Source organism: Semicossyphus pulcher, unplaced genomic scaffold (genome assembly GCF_022749685.1).
Source record: "Semicossyphus pulcher isolate SPU_LCO1_2020_fin unplaced genomic scaffold, fSemPul1.0.p SCAF_7, whole genome shotgun sequence".
Classification (NCBI taxonomy): domain Eukaryota; kingdom Metazoa; phylum Chordata; class Actinopteri; order Labriformes; family Labridae; genus Semicossyphus; species Semicossyphus pulcher.
In genome coordinates this window covers 30,061,714-30,082,687 of record NW_027211748.1, presented here as the reverse complement: position 1 = coordinate 30,082,687, position 20,974 = coordinate 30,061,714, and the positions used below count along the sequence as shown (strand labels likewise).

General features: G+C 43.1%; 2 protein-coding genes across 2 annotated transcripts; one reads left to right on the top strand and one right to left on the bottom strand.

The window, feature by feature from the left end:
• Positions 1-593: 593 nt before the first annotated feature.
• LOC138611618 (vitamin K-dependent protein C-like) lies at positions 594-6,875 on the bottom strand. Its single transcript, XM_069684795.1, has 8 exons — positions 6,806-6,875; positions 6,064-6,221; positions 5,463-5,487; positions 5,257-5,367; positions 3,515-3,655; positions 2,686-2,804; positions 1,345-1,462; positions 594-1,180 (listed from the first exon to the last, which is right to left on the bottom strand). The coding sequence occupies exons 1-8, from the start codon at positions 6,873-6,875 to the stop codon at positions 594-596; spliced, it is 1,329 nt and encodes a 442-aa protein (XP_069540896.1).
• A 7,798-nt stretch (positions 6,876-14,673) lies between these two features.
• Positions 14,674-19,206, top strand: LOC138611616 (complement C1q and tumor necrosis factor-related protein 9-like). Its single transcript, XM_069684794.1, has 5 exons — positions 14,674-14,697; positions 15,241-15,622; positions 16,734-16,814; positions 17,325-17,405; positions 18,281-19,206. Exons 1-5 carry the CDS (start codon positions 14,674-14,676, stop codon positions 19,204-19,206), a joined length of 1,494 nt encoding a protein of 497 aa, XP_069540895.1.
• The last annotated feature ends 1,768 nt before the right edge of the window (positions 19,207-20,974 follow it).

Genomic DNA, 20,974 nt, shown 5'->3' with positions numbered 1-20,974 from the left:
GTGTTGGACGGTCTGTTAGTCCAACACAGATTATCTGTCTGATATTTACATGAACAAATCTCCAAAAGGCTCCAGCAGCACAAACACGGCCCAGAGGTTACGTTCAGTGACTGAATTAGCTGAGGGGACACCTAGCAGCTCAAAGAGGCCACGCCCCTAATGATGCATCACTTTAAGCCTTAATATAATGTAAACAGGTGAGTTGTATAAAGATTCTCCCCGTACAGTTGTCCTGAAGAGAGAAATGAGCTATAGAGACCCAAACTGTTTTTTGTACCAGGCTGTAAACATGTTTATTTCTGCTGTAAAGTTTAACATGGGGCTCTATGGGGACTGACTCACTGCTGGAGACAGCCTCAAGTGGACACCAGAGGAACTGCAGCTTTTGACAATTCAGTGTTGACACTTGTCTTTCTTCACTCAGCTTTGCTCAGAAGTTTTCATTGTTTTTAGCCACATGGCTAACTTGGCTAAAAGTTGTGACAGTGATGGAGAAAAAGGAAACTGAGGTGTCTTGACACAGCATCAGTTTATTTATAAAGTGCTACATCTCTAAAGTACTGCGGATCCGACTGTGGGTCCACTGTTGTGGCTCAGACACTCGGGGGTTCCTGGGGGTGATGAGCTTTGTCCCATTCATCTCGCACTCTGTGGATCCACTCGTTATAGTTGGAGACTTTGGTGTAGATGCCCAGCTTGTCCTCCTGGCCACAGCCCTCGCCCCAGGACACGAGGCCGATCAGGAACCAGGTGTCACGGTACAGAGTGACCATTGGTCCGCCACTGTCACCCTCGCAGGCGTCTGTTTTCTGTCCTAGGATCCCGGCACAGAGCACATTGTTGGAGATGTTGAGGGACATCTGGTGGGCGCAGATGTCGTGGTCCACCAGTGGGACTTTGATGACGTTGAGTGCTGAGCTGTAATGGGCGCTGTCCAGGTCGTCTTTGCCCCATCCCGTCACTACCGTGAGGGTGCCGTTGAGGTGGAGCACGCGCTCTGCCATGTCGTGTCCCGGCAGACAGACGGGGACGATGTACTGGGAGAGAGGGGCTGGTGTCTCAAGGCGCATCAGGGCGATGTCGTTGTCCACCGTCCTGCTGTCGTAGTTCGGGTGTCTGAAGGTCTTTAGGACCCTCAGAGTCACCTCGGTGCCTTCGACTCTGAGACGCTCGTAGTCACCTGAAGAGACGCATCACAAATTTACCAACTGTTTCCTGTTTCTTATCTGTTAGTTTACTTGTCATTGACCCGTTAAGCTGCGATTCAATAGTCAGAGTGAATAAACGATTTATCAAAGGACACCGGCTGAGCTGATTTGAGTTTTTTAAGTGTTGTTGACTCACCGAGCCGTACACTGAATCTCAGGCTGCTGTCGAGGCAGTGAGCGGCGGTCAGGACCCAGCTCTCATCAATCAGGACGCCTCCGCAGTGAAAACGCCCTCTGGCGTTCAGTAGCAGCACCTGCACACAGAAAATGTATGTAATCTATTTTCTTTAAATGTTTACCTTTTCTCTGTGTCGTACGACATCATTCATTCCTATTTTCTTTACAAACCGAGGTTAACAGCGTATTTGTGCACAAAAACTCAACAAACTTAAGTTCAAACTGTTGAGACGAGCTCGGACTAAATAAACTAAATCTCTCGTGTGAAATAACCAGAAGTGTTACGTGCTCACTTTCAAATTCAAATATATAGAAGGATGTTTACGGGTACGGAAGCAAACTGCTGGAAGTTTACAGTTAAGATATTTATTGTCACCATGTTATACAAGAAGCTATAACTGCAAAACAATGTACGATTAATGTCATTATATCCTGAAAACATGTTATAACATGTTAACTTATATTGGTGTCACATGAAACGTTACACATTAACATATGTGTGAGATATTTGTGTCTTTTCTACAACAGTCCGGTTGTAGCTCATATTCATGGATCTCTCTGTCACCACACGATCAGAACCGTAGATGAAACACCAACATGCACACACACATTGTGTTAATAATGATACTGATGAGAAATGTGAACATTAAGTGAAATAAAATGAAAGGATAGAACACAATAAATGCAGTGTATATGCCATATGGAGTGCTGCACTGGTAGTTGGACACAGAATTTCTATAAGAATGTATCAGATTTATTTAGCCTATGAGAAATCTCAGAGGATAAAGGCTTACTCATCAGACTGCATCCACAAGACGTAATTTTAAAAAAAGTAACCTGAAAAGCAGCTATGAGTAAGACATCATACTTCATTGTCATCTTTGTTGAGTGTTGCACATGCTCAGTAAAGAGACACAACTGACTCTGCCTTCTGTAAAGCCCCGTGCTTTGTAATATCCCCCTTTCATATCTTCATTTAACAATAAACTTTTCCTGTTTAACGTGATACTGATCTGTTCTCTTTTTCTTGCTTCTGCACTGTTATTATTAAGAGACGCACAGAATATCAAATGAAAACACCTGCACTTATTGTTCTCAGTGGATGGTCACACAAGGTGTCAGAATGCGACAGGATCTTGTTTCCTTTGCTGATGTGCCTCAATGATCTGTAAGAAAACATCTACTTAATCAAATGCCCCGCCGTGACTGCCACATCCCGGTGCCCTCCTCTGACCATTTCATCCTCATGGGCTCCAGATGTTAATGAGAAAGGCTACATGTTGCAGGTGACTGGATTTACCTGCCAGGGACTCTCCCCCTTCTTTCCCACCTCTCCTCCCACCATCCAGGGCAGCAGGCCGTCCATCGGTTTGGAGTACGACGACCTGCTGATCAGCAGCTGACCGCAGGACGAGAGACCTGCGGGGAAACACAACACAAGACAGAGAGAGAGAGAGAGAGAGAGAATACCTTTTGTTAACTAGAAACAGACGTTACATTGCTCTCTTCAAACACACCAGACTCCATTTAGAAAAACAATAATTTTACCTTGCAGAACACAGGAGCTGCTGGTCTTCCTCTGCATCAATTGTTCAGTATTTTTTGTGTAACTGTGTGTTACACAAAGTTAGTCTTTGATCTCAACTCACTTATTAAGACACAAAGTCACATAATAAAACAAAATAACTAACTGATCCAGGCAGAGGTACACCAGCAGCTCCTGTGTCCTGTGAGCTAAAATCAGTGTTTTTATGAATGGAGTCTGGTGTGTGTGCAGAGAGCGATGTAACGTCTGTGTGTGGTTAAAACAATCATCTTCCTCTGTAACAAAAAGGTCTATCTCTGTAGGGATCCTTTCTGTCATGTTGTCACACACTTAGAATAACAATCTGAGCCTGTCAGTGGAAACAACAAGAACTTTTAGTGGACGACCTTTGACCCATCAAGGATTATGTTGCAGCCATTACAGCCTGTTTCACTGCTGCATGATGAACACATCTACTGGAGACATTCCAATCTTTCTGTATATGTTCTTTCTTTAGATATATCCAAATAGGTCCCATTCTTAAAACAGGTGTTCATTTGAACTACAGAGCTGTTAAAGAATCTTCAAGTCTTGTTATTCTCACCTTTCGGCTCACATCTCCTGGAGTTGTCATGCAGTTGGTATCCGCTCACGCAGCTGCAGCTCCTCAACAGGCCGTCCACGCTCTCCGAACACTCGTGGTCACAGCCGCCGTTATCCACAGAGCAGTTAGTGGCTGTTTGAGCTGAACCACAACAGACCACACTGAAGTTAGCTCTGTGTCATTACATGTTAACAGGAGCCGGAGAGGAATCAATACGTCAAATCAGTCTGAAAGTTAATCAGCACATATTTTGATAATCAGTCGGTCGGGAAAAAAGAGCAATTTTAGTAGAAACCGTGAATTGATTATTATTAATTATGAGCAGCAGATTGACTGGTGCTTGCTTGAAAGAAAGGAGAGTGAATCAGGATTTCAGAGGATTTTTCTCTTGTTCTGTCTGTTATGAACCAGAAGAGAAACCTGTGTCTTCTCTTTTAACTTTTTAAATAAAAGTTTTATTCTATGTTGTGTCTCTGAAGCACATTGTAAACTTACATTTTGAAAAGTGTTATAGACATAAAGGATGTTATTATAGTTTATATTTTGTTTTAACATTGGAAATCTCAGGTCTATGCCGTGTGGCAAGTGTTGAAATAATTGTGTCCTTTTTAGGTTTTCATGTTTCTTTAGGAGATTCAGAAGAAACATGAAAGACAACAGAAACAGGGATGAAATGTAATAAATGGCAAATCATTCTGTCTCACTGACATTTACGCCCAAAAAGGAAGTAAGCAGTAAAACATTTGAGGAATCTGCTTAAACCAGTGACTGTATATAAAGATGGCCGACGCATCTCCTCCTGCTCTCGTACAAAAATTAAGCTAAAATCCCCCCTGAGCGGGCGCTGCCATCTTTCTCACTTCAGAGTGTGTGCAGTAGAGATCTGCTGGTGGAGCCGCAGTATTGACATCCCGCCCCTTCCTCTACCCGACACACACCTTTACCTTGTGTCCTTGGCGTGTTGGAGCCCTCAGGTGGGCTCAGCCTGCAGCAGAACAGCTTCTTGTGTCGGTCTGAAGCAGATATTCACGCTGATGGAAAGCTCAATGACTGTAGTGTTAGTGTTAGTTACGTCTCCTCTCGCCGTTCCTCGTCTACTCTGCTGCTCGGGAACAGAACGCTGAAGGAGCCCCATTTGTCAACAGAGCTGTCAATCATGAGGCCACACCCCCTTTTTATAGCATCAAATAACTAATTAAAAGTAAACTTGTCAGAAAAATGTCAAAAAAAACATAAATCAGCATGATAAGAACTAACTATAATGACAGAAAAATGTATTTGATGTGTATTTTGATTTTATAGTTTGACTCATGTCCCATCTGTTAACATGGAGGAGGCGGGCTTTATGAGCGTTACCGCAGCCAGTCAACAGGGGGCGATAGAGAGGGTTTGGCTTCACTTTAGGGAGCTGTCATGTCGGCCATCTGTTTATACTGTCTATGGTTTAAAGCAGCATTTTTACCTTTACCTTACTTTCCTTCTTTTTGGCGGCACCTGTGGTCAGAAGTGGTAACTGCAGGTTAGTTAGCTTAATTGCATCTTCACTGGAAGTTTGTTTTTTTCAGAACATAAAATGTGTTTATTTTCTTTAGATTCAAGATTTAAACTAGAAGAGGGAGCGAGAGTTTACCTTCATGTTTGGGTAAAATGACCCTTGACTGTCGTTTGTGTTGTATTGAGAGGAAAGTGGATTATAACAAAAGGTCTAAAAAATCATCTGAACATTAAATGTTTTGACTCACGTTGGTCGCAGTATTTGCCCTCGTATCCGGGATTACAGCGGCAGGCGTAGGCTTGGAACAGATCCACACAGGCTCCGTGAACACACATGTTGGAGTTACACTGGTTCCCATCTGAAAAAGGTGAAGTCAACAAGAAGTAGATTCAAGTCTTTCTGTTGAGTAGAGACTGACTTCAGATTTAATGATACAGGTTCAGAGTTTCATACCTGAGTATACCGTCCAGAACTCCAGCTGTAAACACACAAAAAGTCAGTGATGAGACTCTGAAAGGCGAGGCAGAATCAGAGATTGGTTGAGTTCGATCCAACAAAAGTGTCACGGACTCAGATTGTTATTCTAAGTGTGTGACCACATGACAGAAAGGATCCCTACAGAGATAGACCTTTTTGTTACAGAGGAAGATGATTGTTTTAACCACACACAGACGTTACGTCGCTCTCTGCACACACACCAGACTCCATTGATAAAAACACTAATTTAAACTTACAGAACATGGGAGTTGCTGGTCTACTGCTGTCTCAATTGGTTAGTTTTATTTGTGTAATAATTTGTTACACAAATGTTGTAGATCTTAATTTAAGATTAAAAACACCAAAGTGACGTTATAACAGAAACAAACTGAAGCAGCAGTAGAGCAGCAGCTCCTGTCCTGTGATGTTGTCACACAATTAGAATAACAATCTGAGACTGTCAGTGGAAACAACAACAACTTTTAGTGGACGACCTTTAATTATGTTGCAGCCATTACAGCCTGTTTCACTGCTGCCCACCAAACAGGTGAAACACAAGCACAGGAAACATTCTTACTGTGGCTTCCCTGGTTTGGAAAATCTCTCTGGCTTCTTCAAAGTCACATATTTCCTCGATGCATTCTCGCTCCTTTGAAGCCGGTTTCAGCTCCTCCAGGAAGGAGTTCGCCCGACGAGAGCGGAGCAGCATGTGAGCCTCCGGAGGGTCCGAGAACACTGAGCCAACAGAGAACAAATGATGCACCTCACTGGAGCTAATCGCTTCATGTTAAAGCCCATGTGACAAGTTTTTCACTGGTTACTAAACAGGCTACAACTGATGCCTTTATATGACTTACAAAAGCAAACCAGACCATCAGCGACAAGATTGATTATTTCTATATCGGTATTTTAATGCCTGTAACTGCTGGCGGGGGGGGGGGTAGGTGTCAGATGAAGTGATTCACTGCACGCTGCCTTTGTTTACATTTTCATGGCTAAAAATTTCAAGTGAGTGACACATGTGACTGTTAAAGAGATAACGAGATAAATAAGTCGAGACCTCGAGAAAACAGAAATAACTCGTCATCAGGGGAAAACAGAGTAAATAAAATGCATGGATGCATGTCTGCTTAGGGCTTCCACAGTTTAGACCAAAAGTCATGTGAAAATAGAACCCAGGTTTAGAAAAACAGAATTACCCTTTAAGTTTCAGTTAAAGTCTTCAGAAACAGAAAACTACAATTCATTTAGATTCACTGCTGACTGTAGAGACGATCACAGGTTCATCTCACTTTAATTCTACATTGTTGAACACTCACCTGTCATACTGAGCACCGACGCCGACCACAGAGCGACGATGATGGCCCCACAGAGGAGGAGTCGGGACATGACCTGCAGCTAATCAAACATGAGCTAGTCACGTCATCTCAGTGTTTATATTTACCCATTGTCTTCCCTCAAACTGGAACACTGATACAAACAATTATAATTCCTAATCACATCCAAGCAAAGATGTTTACCTGATTAAATCAGGTGTAAAAGATGAACTGCGGAAGCGCTGCGTACAAGACGGAAAGACAAAATCACATCATCATCATGAAATCAGTTCTAATTACATATTTGAAATAATCTCTCAGCAGCTTCAGGGAGACATTTCTATAGTATTGATCATTTTCAGCTGAAAACACAGAGGCCTCCAAACACACTCAGCCAGAGACGATCCTCGTTTGAACCCCTGTGACCTTTAACCCCACCACCTGAACAACTGGGGCAGGGAGTGAAGCTGAGAACACGTCCTAAAACGGCAACAACATCACGAAACCTACATCCAAAAGTACGAGTGGATTCCGGAGATCAGGAGTGTTTCTGTACTTACGTGTGAAGAACCGAAGCTGCGGACGGAGATGATGGTCCGCTCTGATTCTGCCGTGTTAATGACTAACTGCCAGTGTTTACTGTGAGTCCACAGTCTGCAGCTCAACACTGTCTGCCAACACTGTCAACACACACACACACACGCACACACACACACACACACACACACACACACACACACACACACACACACACACAGACCTCCCCATAACCTCCACCCACTCACCTCTGCAGCAGATCAGAGCCCCATTTCCCAAAAGACCGAGACGTTCAAACTGTCTCCTTAAATAAAAACGTGTAAAAAATAGTTTGAATATCCTAAACAAGGAGGCTCTTTATCTCTATGGATGTGAAGTGTCTCCTAGCTCCCTTCACTTTGGTCTCTTCCAGGTATTGTGAGCACAGACACAGATAGTTGCTAATTAGTGCTAACATATAAATATAATAATATTATAATGTGACTGAGTGTAAAAACAGTGTGTCAGACGTGTTGGACGGTCTGTGAGTCCAACACAGATTATCTGTCTGATATTTACATGAACAAATCTCCAAAAGGCTCCAGCAGCACAAACACGGCCCAGAGGTTACGTTCAGTGACTGAGTTAGCTGAGGGGACACCTAGCAGCTCAAAGAGGCCACGCCCCTAATGATGCATCACTGTAAGCCTTAATATAATGTAAACAGGTGAGTTGTATAAAGATTCTCCCCGTACAGTTGTCATGAAGAGAGAAATGAGCTATAGAGACCCAAACTGTTTTTTGTACCAGGCTGTAAACATGTTTATTTCTGCTGTAAAGTTTAACATGGGGCTCTATGGGGACTGACTCACTGCTGGAGACAGCCTCAAGTGGACACCAGAGGAACTGCAGCTTTTGGCACTTCCATGTTGGCTTCATTTCTCTGCCATATCACAACATCACACTGATCTGAATAAAGACGATGGTGTTTACAGGTACGCACATTTTCACCACCTGTGTATTTTCATAAGGAAAACTTTGGAAAGCTGCGTAAGAACACTTCGCTTATGTACGAATTGTTTATACATTCAGCCCCAGGTGTTGTTGAGATATTGTGTTCACGAGGATGGGACGAATATGACCTTTGACCACTGAATTTGTTATAGTTTGTGCCAAATTCTAAGATATTTCCTCCTTTTTAGATACATCTTGTGATGCACCTGGACACATTATCAGTGAATATCACTGATAAAAATGTACCTGGGGTCGTTTTGTGTTTCGGGTCTTTCAACAATCATACACCCTCACCCAGGCGATCCGGCCCCAGCTTGTGTCTAGACAGCACTACCCCACCCACAGCTCTCCTCTCCTGATCCACAGCCACCTTGAGGCAACCTCTACTGCCTCTGTGGCCAACTTGATGGCCCTTCGCCTACTGGCCCCTGCGATGCCATGCCTGTTGTAGGTCCTACAGAGGGACTGGCCTGTGATCCCCCTGCGACCCACCTCAGTGGGCTCTCACGTTGTGTTCCTGCACTTTTCCACAAGCTCAGTGTACTTTGCCCTTTCCTCCAGATGTTCCTGAGATATGTTTTCAAGGATGAGTCGAGAATAATGGGCAAATAATGTATCATTACAAGTCTTTACTTTTGCAGTGTGCAGGCATAATAAAAGCTTCTGGGACTTTGATACATATTACTTTTCAATTTGAATTACATAACACACACACAAACACACAAAGAGAATAAAGAATGAGGCATCAAATAACTTCTGAGATGAGAAAGATATCCAGGGACCAATCAGATGAAAAGAACTTGTATTTATTTCCCTGAGACTTAATCTGTCTTACTTAAACTCCAACGACTACCCCAACCTAAACTTAAACTTTATTTCCTTTGACCCCACAGGAAGCGAAGCCAAGGTCACATCATAAAATGGCCACGTCATCATGAAACCGAAATCCAAAAGTACAAGTGGATTCCCTAGATGAGGAGGGTTTCTGTACTCAGGTGTGAAGAATCGAAGACACGAAAGGAGACCAAACATAATCCACATAACATTTAGCCGATTTCACTGACAGTCATCAGTGGAGTACAGAGCAACAGAGCAGCTTGGGGTGGTGGTCTGGGATGAAGATGGGTCAACGACACCAAACTTAACCAAACAAACCTGTTCATGTTAAACACGAGTTTAAAAAAGGCAGACATAGGATGTACCTCAAAACAGTCCTTAAAAACACTTAAATACACTTTAATACAGATTTTTTACAGATGCTTAAGGGAACTTAGATACAGATACTTAAGGGTACTTTGAAACAGACTGTTAAGGGTTCCTCAAAACAGATGCTTCAGAGTAGTTTCATAGATGCTTAAGAGTACTTCAAACTGACTTTTAAATGTTCCTTGAAACAGCCGATTACAGGAACTTAGATAAAGGTACTAAAGGGTTCTTTGAAGTCACTGTGTTTAGGTTTCCTGGAACAGCTGCTTAAAGGTATTTTGAAACAGGCTCCTGTGTTCCTAAAAAACAGACACCTAAGGGTAGTTTGATACAGACGCTTAAGGGTACTTAAAATAGCTCCTTAATGGAACTTAGATACAGATACTTACGGGTACTTTTAAGTTGTTGGGTTTTTTGGAAAAGATGCTTAAGGGTTTGTTGAAACAGAGACTTAAGGGTTCCTTGATACAGATGCTTAAAGGAACTCATATACAGATATTTAAGGATACTTTAATACTGACGCTTAAGGGTATCTTAAAACATATGTTAAAGAGTACATTGAAACAGATGTTTAAGGGTTCCTTAGAGTGATAGTTCGGATTTCTGGATGCTAAGTTGTATGAAATCCTTGCTTGTAGAGTAGTGGATGCAAAGCTATTAGCTTACTCACCGAGTTCCATGGTCCGAGTTCTGGCCGGTTCTGAACGTAGAATAAGTCGTTCCGGTGAGATGTCAGGGTCATGAAACCAAAAAGTTTTACCCTCCAAAAACAACATGCAGGCGATGGTGATCCATTTCAACATAAAATCATTGTCCTAGGATTTCATAAACTGCGCCGTTCTTTTGGCACTATTTTCTCTGTAGACAAATCCAGTATCACTACGCCTGCAGCAGGCCGGTTTCTCAGGTGACGTGATCCATCAGCTGTTTCTTAGAGAACACGCTGGAAATGGTAACTTGTAAGACAACGTTTGTTGCCACAGAGGAACGTACATGTCGAAATTATGAGAATTTCAGATTTTCCTGGCTGTAGTAATAAAAAAATTCCACCGCATGTATTTCATCGTTTTCCTGACACGGGTCGTGCCCTTTGAGGTCCTGTTGGATCTGTTGTAAAAGGTTAATCTTTCTCATCACTTTCATATTCCGACATGTTCACTTCCAACAATGATGCCGCAGGTGTAGACACTGGATTTGTCAAGTGAGAAAATGGTGCCAAAAGAACGGCGCAGTATATGAAGTCCTAGGACGATGACTTTGTGTTGAAATGGATCACCATCACCTGCGTGTTGTTTTACACTACTACACTACTAGCAAGTATTTCATACAACTTAGTGTCCAAAAATCCAAACAGACATATAAGGGTTGTTTGACCCACAGGGTAACATACACAACAGTTTTTTGTATTTCTGTCATCTGGCGGAGCCTCAGATGACCTCAGGCTGCCCGTCACTGCCACTCCATACACAGTTCAAACAGGAATGCAGGTTGTTTACTGAGAGCAGGTGCAGGTGTGAAACAAGGGCCAGCCTCTGGTGTGTCGCTGAGTGCCGCCGGCTGTGGAAACCAGGACACGTATTAAGGTTAACTATTCATCTCCTTGTCTTCTTTTGTTCCTCAGCCTCGTTCCCTCGACTCGGTTTACATTTGTGTCCACGACTGTTTTGATTTTTCAGAATAAAAGCTGGCCGGGGGACATAAAGGAGCCGTCTCTGGTTCCAGGGGCGATTCAGAGGTGGTGTGACTAACGCCTTTTTGGAAAGTGGACCTGCTTCCTGTTTGTTCTTTTCACTTTACATAAACTTCTCTACAGACTCTGTTTTTCTCTTTTTGTCTACAGAGTCCATCCATCCATCCATCCATCCATCCATCCATAGGATGATAGCTGATGATATGAGAGCTGCAGTAAGCTCCTGTAAAATTTTACAGTAGGTAGGAAAGAAAGAACTAGCCAGCAGCCTGCTAGCTTGTAATGCTAACAAACGGAGCTACCATTAAGAGCTCAATCAGCAAATAATATAAACCAACGTGGACAAAGGTAGCTGTGGCTAAAAGATGCTTCTGTTTCTGCAGGTGTGAGAGGGTTTTTCAAAACTGGTGCCAAATCATTTTGTGCCGGGAAGTGACTTTTACAAACTAGTTCCTGGGCTGACGTAGAGACCTCCCTGATTCACAATGGAACCTATCAAAGTGTTTTGTCCTGTCTTTGGTCCACTTTTAGTTTGATGCACTTACAGGCTGAACTGAAGAGCCGGGCTTCTCTTTAGAGCAGCAGTGATTTTTCTGCAGATCTGTTTACAGTCTGAGCTTCTTATCGCACATCGACACCGAAATGGACAAAGGAAAGGCAGAAACAGAGAGAAAGGAGTGAGAGGGAAAGGGAGATTAAGAGATTAAGGTTAAGAGACTTTAAAACATCTAAACTGACATCAGGGTGATGAGTTTCATTTAACACCGGTTTGTCAAAGTTTTTGTCTTATGAAAAGGAATTTCTGCCTCTGTCCGTTTGTTATTTCATGTTTGTAATGACGTTCATTTCTCTCAGGTATCTAGGTAAACCCCATGAGGTGTTTCTGCAGAATGAAATCATTGTCCCCCGCTGTTAAATGTGTTAAAAATAAAAGTAGGCTGCTCATTGTGAAGACTGAGTGCTTTCACGGTGTTAGATTACTGCAGGGCAAGTCGCTGCACAACAATGAATGAAAAGTACACGTGTATAAAGAGAAGTTTGAAGAAAGAAAGACAAAGAACGTCTTAATGTAATATATAAAGTCACAGTGTGTTTACATCAAATATAAATGGCAATAAAAGTCTGTTGCCATTGAACACGAATGTCATATTTCTTTCTGTTTACAGAATTTGGTTGTTTTCTTTTTGGTTTTACTTTGTTGTGTATTTGGTTGTGCTTTTGTATTTAGTCGTATTTTCAAACATGGTTGTGTCACAAAATTTTGTTTTTTTTGTCTTATTTGTGTTGTTGAGTTTGGCTGTTTGCTTTGTGGCGTACGGTTGTGTTTCCAAATGTGGTTGTTTTGCAGAATTTGGACGCGTTTCCTTTTTTAACGTGTAGCTGATGGCATTCATGGTTGCCCAAACATAGAATCTGTAAAAAGATGGCCGACATGACAGCTCCCTCAAGTGAAGCCAAACCCTCTCTATCGCCCCCTGCTGACTGGCTGCAGTATAGCTCATAAAGCCCGCCTCCTCCATGTTAACAGATGGGACATGAGTCAAACTATAAAATCAAAATACACGTTAAAGACATTTTTCTCAAACATGGTTTCTGTCATTATAGTTAGTTCTTATCATGCTGATTTATGTCCAATGGTTCATTTTTCTGACAAGTTTACTTTTAATTAGTTATTTGATGCTGTAAAAAGGGGGTGTGGCCTCATGATTGACAGCTCTGTGGACAAATGGGGCTCCTGCAGCGCTCTGTTCCCGAGTAGCAGAGTAGAGGAGGAACGGTGAGAGGAGACGTAACTAACACTAACACTACAGTCAGTGAACTTTCCATCAGTGTGAATATCTGCTTCAGACCGACACAAGAAGCTGTTCTGCTGCAGACTGGGCCCACCTGAGGGCTCCAACACGCCGAGGACACCTGAGGGCTCCAACACGCCAAGGACACCTGAGGGCTCCGACACGCCAAGGACACCTGAGGGCTCCAACACGCCAAGGACACAAGGTAAAGGTGTGTGTCGGGTAGAGGAAGGGGCGGGACGTCAATACTGCGGCTCCACCAGCCAATCTCTACTGCACACGCTCTGGATACAAAAGACGTCACCAGTGCAAGATGGCAGCGCCTGCCTCTGGGGTTATTTTGGCTTCAAATAAGTACAATGAGAGTAGATGGACATGTGTTGTCCATCTTCTGGACACACTTCACATAACATCTTGACCCTTGGTTTTGTGTGCGACCATGTTGTGTGGATTCTTTTGTTGCCTATTGAGTTTCACGATTTGCTTGCTCGTCAAAGCACTTTGTAATCTTTAGTTTTTAAAGGTGCTTAAAATGTAGATAAAGTTATTATTATACTGCAGCAACATTTCACAAAACAACAAGATTCGGACAAAAGAATGCTTGTTAACGCTGTGGCCACATATCCGAGATGTTAACAGCGAGGAGGTTACTTTCACTTTACTTCTAGTTGCTACACCTGCAGCACATGGACGGTGCAGTGTTGTGTGAGTTGACAGGAAGTAGAAGGTGAGCTTTGTTTCAATAACTTACCGTCGGGATGACGGACACAGAGATTAAAAATACAGTTCAAATTATGATAGAAAAGTATCAATACTGTGACCCACAAGTCTTTTTGTAGTTTATTAAAAAAAGGTAGCCCTACCTGGTCTCTCTGTAAGAGTCGCTGTCAGATGGCTGAACCAAGTGAGGTAAAAGTAAAAAAATAAATAAAAGGTAGTTGTTACATGTATATAGTGTATGTACATGAAAAACACTGTAACTACCTGTAACAGTTTCCTATATTTCCTCATACCGGAATGTCAGTATTTTCCAACATGATTCCACCCAGCTAGCATATATATTGACGAAGAACTTAAGAGTTTTAAAGGGGAATTTCGTTACAACCTGGGCACTGTTCTTCCATATTTTGGGGTCTAAATTCAGTGTGTTGACCTCTCTGGGCCACCGTACTATTTCAGCCTGACGGGTACAAACCTGCAGAAAAACAACAGTGGGAATGTACTGCAGCACTGGGCCAATTCTTGGACTTTTTAATGGAAAGTGTTTAAATGAAATGAAGAGGTGTAGCAGACAGAATATTCCAGAGAGAACACATGAAGAAAGGCTGTGAATGGTAAGATATAAAGAATGACGAGAGAAAGAGGAGGGTGGAGAACGATGGAGAGATAAACAGAGGTGTCTCCTCTTTCCGCTGTGAATATGATTTTGCTGTTTCATGGTGAAGGAGGTCACGTCGCAGGGAGACAGCCCAGTTCTTCTTCTGCAGGACAATAAAGACAGCCCTTCCCTCCCTCCCCCGACGTCCTCAGCCTTTGTCTGCGGCCTCGGCAGGTGAGACGCAGCCTGAATGAAGTTTTGTTTCGGGCGAGGTTTATAAATTGATCAAAGCCTCCTCCATCTTGCTCATCTTCCCACAAATCTTCTCCTGACGATGCTGTGCGGCTCGGACGGAGCGGTGAGTGTTTCCAAAAACCCTCCAAGGATTTCATTTCAAATTCTTTATTTCAATCATTTTTTTTAAATCAAGGCTGGGCTATTTGTTTTAAGACTTTTTGTAAGATTTTTGTAAATATAATATATACATATTGCAAGGCAAAAGTGTCACGCGTACTCAAGAGCAGGAAAAGGGAGCAAATCTGAAAGCAAAAAGTCATCATGGCTTTCATAGATATTCTAGGTAGAATTTCTCTCACTTTTAGAAGAAGTCAGGGTTCTGTAGTTACTTGAGTTTTATTTCTACAAAGCTGCTTTGCTAGTTTAGTCCCAGTCCAGTTGTATAAAATGTTTCCAGAGCCGAGTGTCAGGAAGTGACAGGAGAGGGAGAAAAATGTAAAATAAAATGTTCCTGATTCTGGAGAATTCAAGACAAACTGATTTATATGGGGAACAGGTTGAAGTTATTTAACTGCAGATTTTCAGTTAAACACATGATGTGCAGAGATGCAGGTTTGTCTCAGTGTGATAATCTCACCTCCGTCGATCCTTCTTCGTCCTCCAGATGTTGTCGAGGCTGCTGGGACTACTCGTCCTCTCCTCCCTCTGCTCAGCAATGCTGGTACCAGATCCCACAAACCTCCCCGGGTCACAGTCTTACTCAGAGGAGGAACAGTTAGATATGGAGCACGACTGGCCCCCTGCCCCTCGCAGCATCCCCCCATCCTGGGCCCCCGATGGCAACATGACTGACGGCTCCAACCAGTATCGGATGCTCGGAGCCGTCGACACGGATATGCCCCCCATGCCTGATACAACAATCTGCGACATAATGTTGAACCAGCCTGTGCCACTGCCCATTGACCAGATTCCTTTTTTCTGCCTCTGTTCACACTGTAAGGGCACCGCGGGGCCCAAAGGAGACAGTGGAGACCGGGGCCCTCCAGGTATGGAAACACCCACCTCTGCATTTTAATACTTACTTTTGATAATACATGTCTAATCTGTGCCTTAAGGAAACATAACGTCTTTGTATTCTACATTAAATGATGCAGCGCTGTAGCACAATCGATATTTGATTTACCAAAGCAGCATCTTGAGCATTTCTTTCTTTCTGTAGTTTGCGTTTTGCTGATCTGCTGAGCAAACATTTCTCCATCTTCAAAATGCCTTGGAACAGAAAGTTAACATACCTTGCAGCCTGTGTCATTACGTCTACAGACTTTAATCATTCATTTAAAAAAAAAAAATACATTCAAACAATTTTGTTTAAACAACATTGTAAAAATAACAAAATTACTTTAAACATTAAAAATAAGATATTCAGCCAATGGGGGGGCTCAGGGCCCTGGGTATGTGCCCACTTTGCTCATATGGTAATCCATCTATGACTGTGTGGAGAGCCATAAAAAGGAGCAGATCGGGGGAAGTAATGCAGCTCATGAATTAGTCTTTTTTTCAAAGACGTTGTGCTTTTTGTTGTGTAACCTGTTTTCCTGATAGCTTTAACCCTTTCTTGCATGACCAACTACATTCAGACGCACTGTAGGAATTATTTTAAATCCTTTTGTTCTCAGACAACCAGAAAGATTTCAGCTTAAAGCGATTTTAGGAATACGTTAATTCAGATTTTAATTCTATCCATGTATATTCTGCCCACTGAGTCTGTTACGACTTACTTGGCACCAGCTCGGCCGAGGGTGGTAGTTTGATTCCCCTTGAAAGACTTTAATGCTGCATGTTGGGACACTAGCCAGAACTGCTGCCTCAAAGCCAATAGGTCTTGGGTTTGAACCCCAATGGGAGGCCTTACTGTACGGAGTTTGCATGTTCTCTCAGTTTATGCACCAGTTTCCCCAACACCATAAAGACAGGCATGCTGGACTGCCATTACACTAGATGAAGGTACTAGTATTACACCTGGAAGTCATCCCTAGACAATAGCTGCCCATTTTCTGAAATAGTATGGGTTAAATGCAGTGGAATCATGCCTTATATGGTAAAATGTACTTAGCTATTACCTTTGCAAATACTGACCTAACTATAATCTCTGATCAGGTTCACCCGGGAGTCCTGGGAGAAGAGGAATGACAGGGTTCAAGGGTCGTCCAGGATTCACAGGCCAACAGGGGATAAAGGGTGAGTTTCACATCAAGTACCCCCACTGCTAATGACTTCGAACATAAAGCCTCAGTCTTGTTGCTGCAGATTTAGCTTGGCTAACAATGATGGATGAGAAGATGGATTTCAGTTTCATGTCTGGAGGTCAATAGTTCCTAGACTTGTTGGAAAACCGCTAGCTCCATCAGAAACAAATCATTTAAAGTCACGGCTAGCACTGCTGGCTATTAGCAAGAATGCAGGTGTAAGCCATTTCACTTAGGTTACACTTTTCAGACCTGGAGGATACATCCACTCTTATTTACCATCTACTGATCAGATCCGGAAACCTGCATGGGGTACACAGTGGGAAACTGTCTCCAGACAAAGCCTCTTCTGTCTCACTGCCAGTTGATCCATCTTCAAAGCAGTCCAATTGGATTGGAATGGAACCATTGCCTAATTCAGTGTTTGTTAATGTCATGTTAATGTAAACCCATCTTGTTTATCTTATTTTGTAATGATTTCTGTCTTCGTCTGTTGTCACAGGTCAGAAGGGCGACCTGGGGGATAAGGGTCAACCCGGCACCACCGGTTTTACCGGGATGAAGGGCGGCAGAGGCTTAAAAGGTTTGTGAACATAACTCTAAAGATCACTTTATGTATTATTAGGGGTTGTTAGTGTCACCATGAGGCCACTTATTGGTGCCTTGGGACATTTCAATGGTTAAGGTTTGGTTGGGTTTGGTTGGGTTTTGTTTTCCCATCAATGGCTTCCAAAAACCCCAACAAATCATCACTGCAAAAACAACGGTTAATGCTTGGTAAGATTCAGGGAAAAACCTGGTTTGGACAAAAATTACAACTCGTTTACAATTAGGAGATGATCATGGTCATGGTTAAAAGAAACCAACTCTGGCTCTCGGCGGGAAACAGGACACCAACAGTGATCTCAACAGAGAGTCTGCAAAAGTAGAAAACATTCTTTACTCATGCTTGAGTAAAGATACTCTTGTAAAAAGTAGAAGTACTAATTGAACTTCTTTACAGAAGTAAAGTGGAAAGTGCAGGCTCCTCACAGTATAAAGTAAAAAGTGTCCCCCGAAGGACATTTCTACTGGCTGTTTCTGAACCTCAGCTCATATTTGGAGACTATTGTACGTCTGTTAACCAAAAGAGGGCTTTGATACTTTAATGTTCTGGTGTTTTTACTAAAAGTGACACATTTTAGTCACTAAAATGTGTCACTTTTTTCTCCCCAAATCTCAAGAGCTTACCACAAGATACTCTCAATAGAGAAGCAGATGCATGTGACAGGCCTCCTGAAGTGAGGCCTCCATAGCTGAACACACAGTAAAGAAAAGGTAGCAGTCCCTCCCAAAACAAACCAAATGTCAATTAAGACATCAAAATATCCAGAGGTATAAAAACAGGGGTTTAATACTTTACTGCTTGACTTTATTTTAAATTGTGAATATTCTTGATGTGTGTGTTTGTGTCTCCAGGAGAAAAAGGGGACCAAGGAATGGAAGGTCCTCCAGGTGCACAGGGGATTCAAGGAGAAACTGGCACATGCCCTGCCACCTGCGAGACTGTTCAAGGTCCACAGGGCCCACAAGGTGTCCCTGGGCCAGCAGGAGGCCGGGGCCTGCCTGGGGTCAAGGGATCTGTTGGACCAAAAGGTGGTAAGGGCATTAAGGGTGACATGGGTACACCTGGGGACCCTGGGTTGGACGGCCAGAAGGGTGATCAAGGCGAGAAGGGGATGTGTGAGTGCACGGATGGAGCGGACGGCTCTAAAGGGGACCCAGGACCTAAGGGCGACAATGGGGCCAAAGGTGACACTGGTGCCCCAGGTGTAAAGGGCGACATGGGGCTTAAAGGCAGCGAGGGCGGCATGGGTCATATGGGGCCACCCGGACCCTGCTCCCCGACCATCCAGTCAGCATTCTCTGCATGTATCAACCAGTCGTACCCTATTCAAGACAAACCTGTTCCTTTCCAAAAAGTCCTCACCAATGAACAAGGCCACTTCAACCCACACACGGGCGTTTACACAGCCCCCGTCAATGGCACCTATGTCTTCAGCTTCCACCTTGCAGTTTATCGAAGACAACTTAAGGTTGGATTCTTTCTCAACTTCTACCCTGTAGTCAGAAACACAGAATCAACCGACCAGTCTACAACAAGCCAGACTATCATCCTCCACCTTGCCAGTCAAGATCGTGTGTGGCTGCAGGTAAAGGACGGCATCACCAACGGCATGTACACCGACTCTGAGAGTAGCAGCACATTCATGGGGTATCTACTGTACCCCGACTCCTGTGACATGCCTTTGGGCCGAAATGTCCAGGTACCAAAGATGACTGAACATGAAGGTTACGGCTGGGATGGTCCTAAAGGCAACCCCGTCACCACCCCGCAGCCATAGCCGTAGGCTCCAGTCAGCCAGTCACTCGGTCATACAGCTATAGATGAAGCATCAGGTCACAGCCAATCAAACAATCAGTGTATTTATAACTGCAGGTTCGAAAGGATTATTAGGGTATTATAGAAAAGCAGAATTGCCAATTATTTTGATTTTCTTTCAGATAAGTGACTGTGGCTCTCAACAAGTCCTGTAGCTGGTACTGCTCACTGTTGGTTTAAAATAAAAAGTTACTTAGACCCGCCCCTAAATATGATGTCACACAGGAAGCGAGAGGTGATATTCACTACTGTAATGTCTTCGATTCATGGACTACATCTTGGTCTGACATATTGTAGACGTGATTGTTAGTGGTGGAGTCTGGTAGAAGTTAAGAGGCAGGATCAGCAGAAGTGTTGTTACACTGAAAAAAACCCAACAATAAACTTCCTCCTTTTTAAGTCCTGTTTTAATCACAACTCTATGATCACCTTGATGTTTTGGTGAACCCCTGACCTTTCTGCTAGTGCCCACACGAGACCGTCTGCAGTTTGGGCCAAATAACTTGATGAATATTGGATGGACTGCCTTCAAATGTGGTTCAGACATTCATATTCTCCTCAGGAGAAACTGTAAAGGTGTGTAAAGACCAAAATCTAATTCTTCCTAAGTGGGCTAGCATACAAAGTCAATGCAAAGAAACGAGTTTGAGCCAGACGATGCGAGGCAACGTGAGTTTATGGCATCATTAATGTAAATGCAACGTTAAAAATGTAGTGTTACTGTGTTACAAAAGCCTTTTAAAGGTTCTCCTGGAGTCCTGAGGTTGCATCCACAATGAGTGATCTGATCTCTATTAAACACTAAAGTTTAAAAAGATGTTTACATCATGACGACATTATTTCAGGTTCCTTTGAAGCTAATTGTTGGAATTAAATCTCAGTAACATCTGTTTGTTGTGGCTTCATAGCGCTGTAGTGACACAGATCTCAGCCCACGTGTGACTTGATAGATACAGTGAAACTGCCACTTAGCGGAGACAGACGGACAGGCGCTCCACAGCTGTAACAGAACGCCGGTAGTTGGTGTCCATCAGAGAAATCCTGGTACTGATCCGAGCTAACAGCTCATCACACTGGGCACTGGTCAGCCTCGAGGAGCTGGAAGCAGCAGGAGAGTTCATCAGACACAGCTCAGGAGGAGGAGGGAGGTTAACCAGCTGTGTGAGACTCACTCTGATTTAATAACTTTGTTGGGTTTGTTTTGTTTTCTGACATATCTGGAAGGGCGAATATTTGCTGGTTGTGTTTAACCAAAGCGAGTAAACAGAATGATTCTATGGTTAAACGCGCTTTTAGCCTTTAGCCATCAGGTAAGAGTTTAATTTGTCCATTATTTTGGCTTATGACAAATAACTGATTACATTACCTTCAGCTTTAGCTGCACGTAGTGCAAAATGTTAGCACATGCGGATCTGCGACTATGAACATTGTTAACATAACATCTGTTTGCATACTACATGTTAGCATTTAGCTGAAAACATTGCTGTGCCAAACTACAGTCTCACATTACCAATAAGTGCAACATGTAGCCCTTCTTAAGTCTTCAGCGAAAACATCGGCCAGAGCAGTAAGAATGTTTGAACCTGTTTATGATTCAAGTAAATGTTCCTGATTCTAGTGCAGCCTCATTGCTTCTTGTTTTAGGATGCAGGAACTGACCTAAAAATCCATGAAACTGGGATTTTGGGACTACACTGCAGAAAATAAATAATTGATTGGATCTTTTTTAC

Bases quoted from the DNA above. Each gene is read 5' to 3' on its own strand.
- LOC138611618 (XM_069684795.1), bottom strand. From the start codon at position 6,875: ATGTCCCGACTCCTCCTCTGTGGGGCCATCATCGTCGCTCTGTGGTCG. The intron at 6,222-6,805 runs GTGAGTGTTCAA...CTGTTGGCTCAG, and splicing joins GTCGGTGCTCAGTATGACAG to TGTTCTCGGACCCTCCGGAG. The intron at 5,368-5,462 runs GTATGAAACTCT...CACCTTTTTCAG, and splicing joins GTTCTGGACGGTATACTCAG to ATGGGAACCAGTGTAACTCC.
- LOC138611616 (XM_069684794.1), top strand. From the start codon at position 14,674: ATGCTGTGCGGCTCGGACGGAGCG. The intron at 15,623-16,733 runs GTATGGAAACAC...ATCTCTGATCAG, and splicing joins TGGAGACCGGGGCCCTCCAG to GTTCACCCGGGAGTCCTGGG. The intron at 17,406-18,280 runs GTTTGTGAACAT...TTGTGTCTCCAG, and splicing joins GGGCGGCAGAGGCTTAAAAG to GAGAAAAAGGGGACCAAGGA.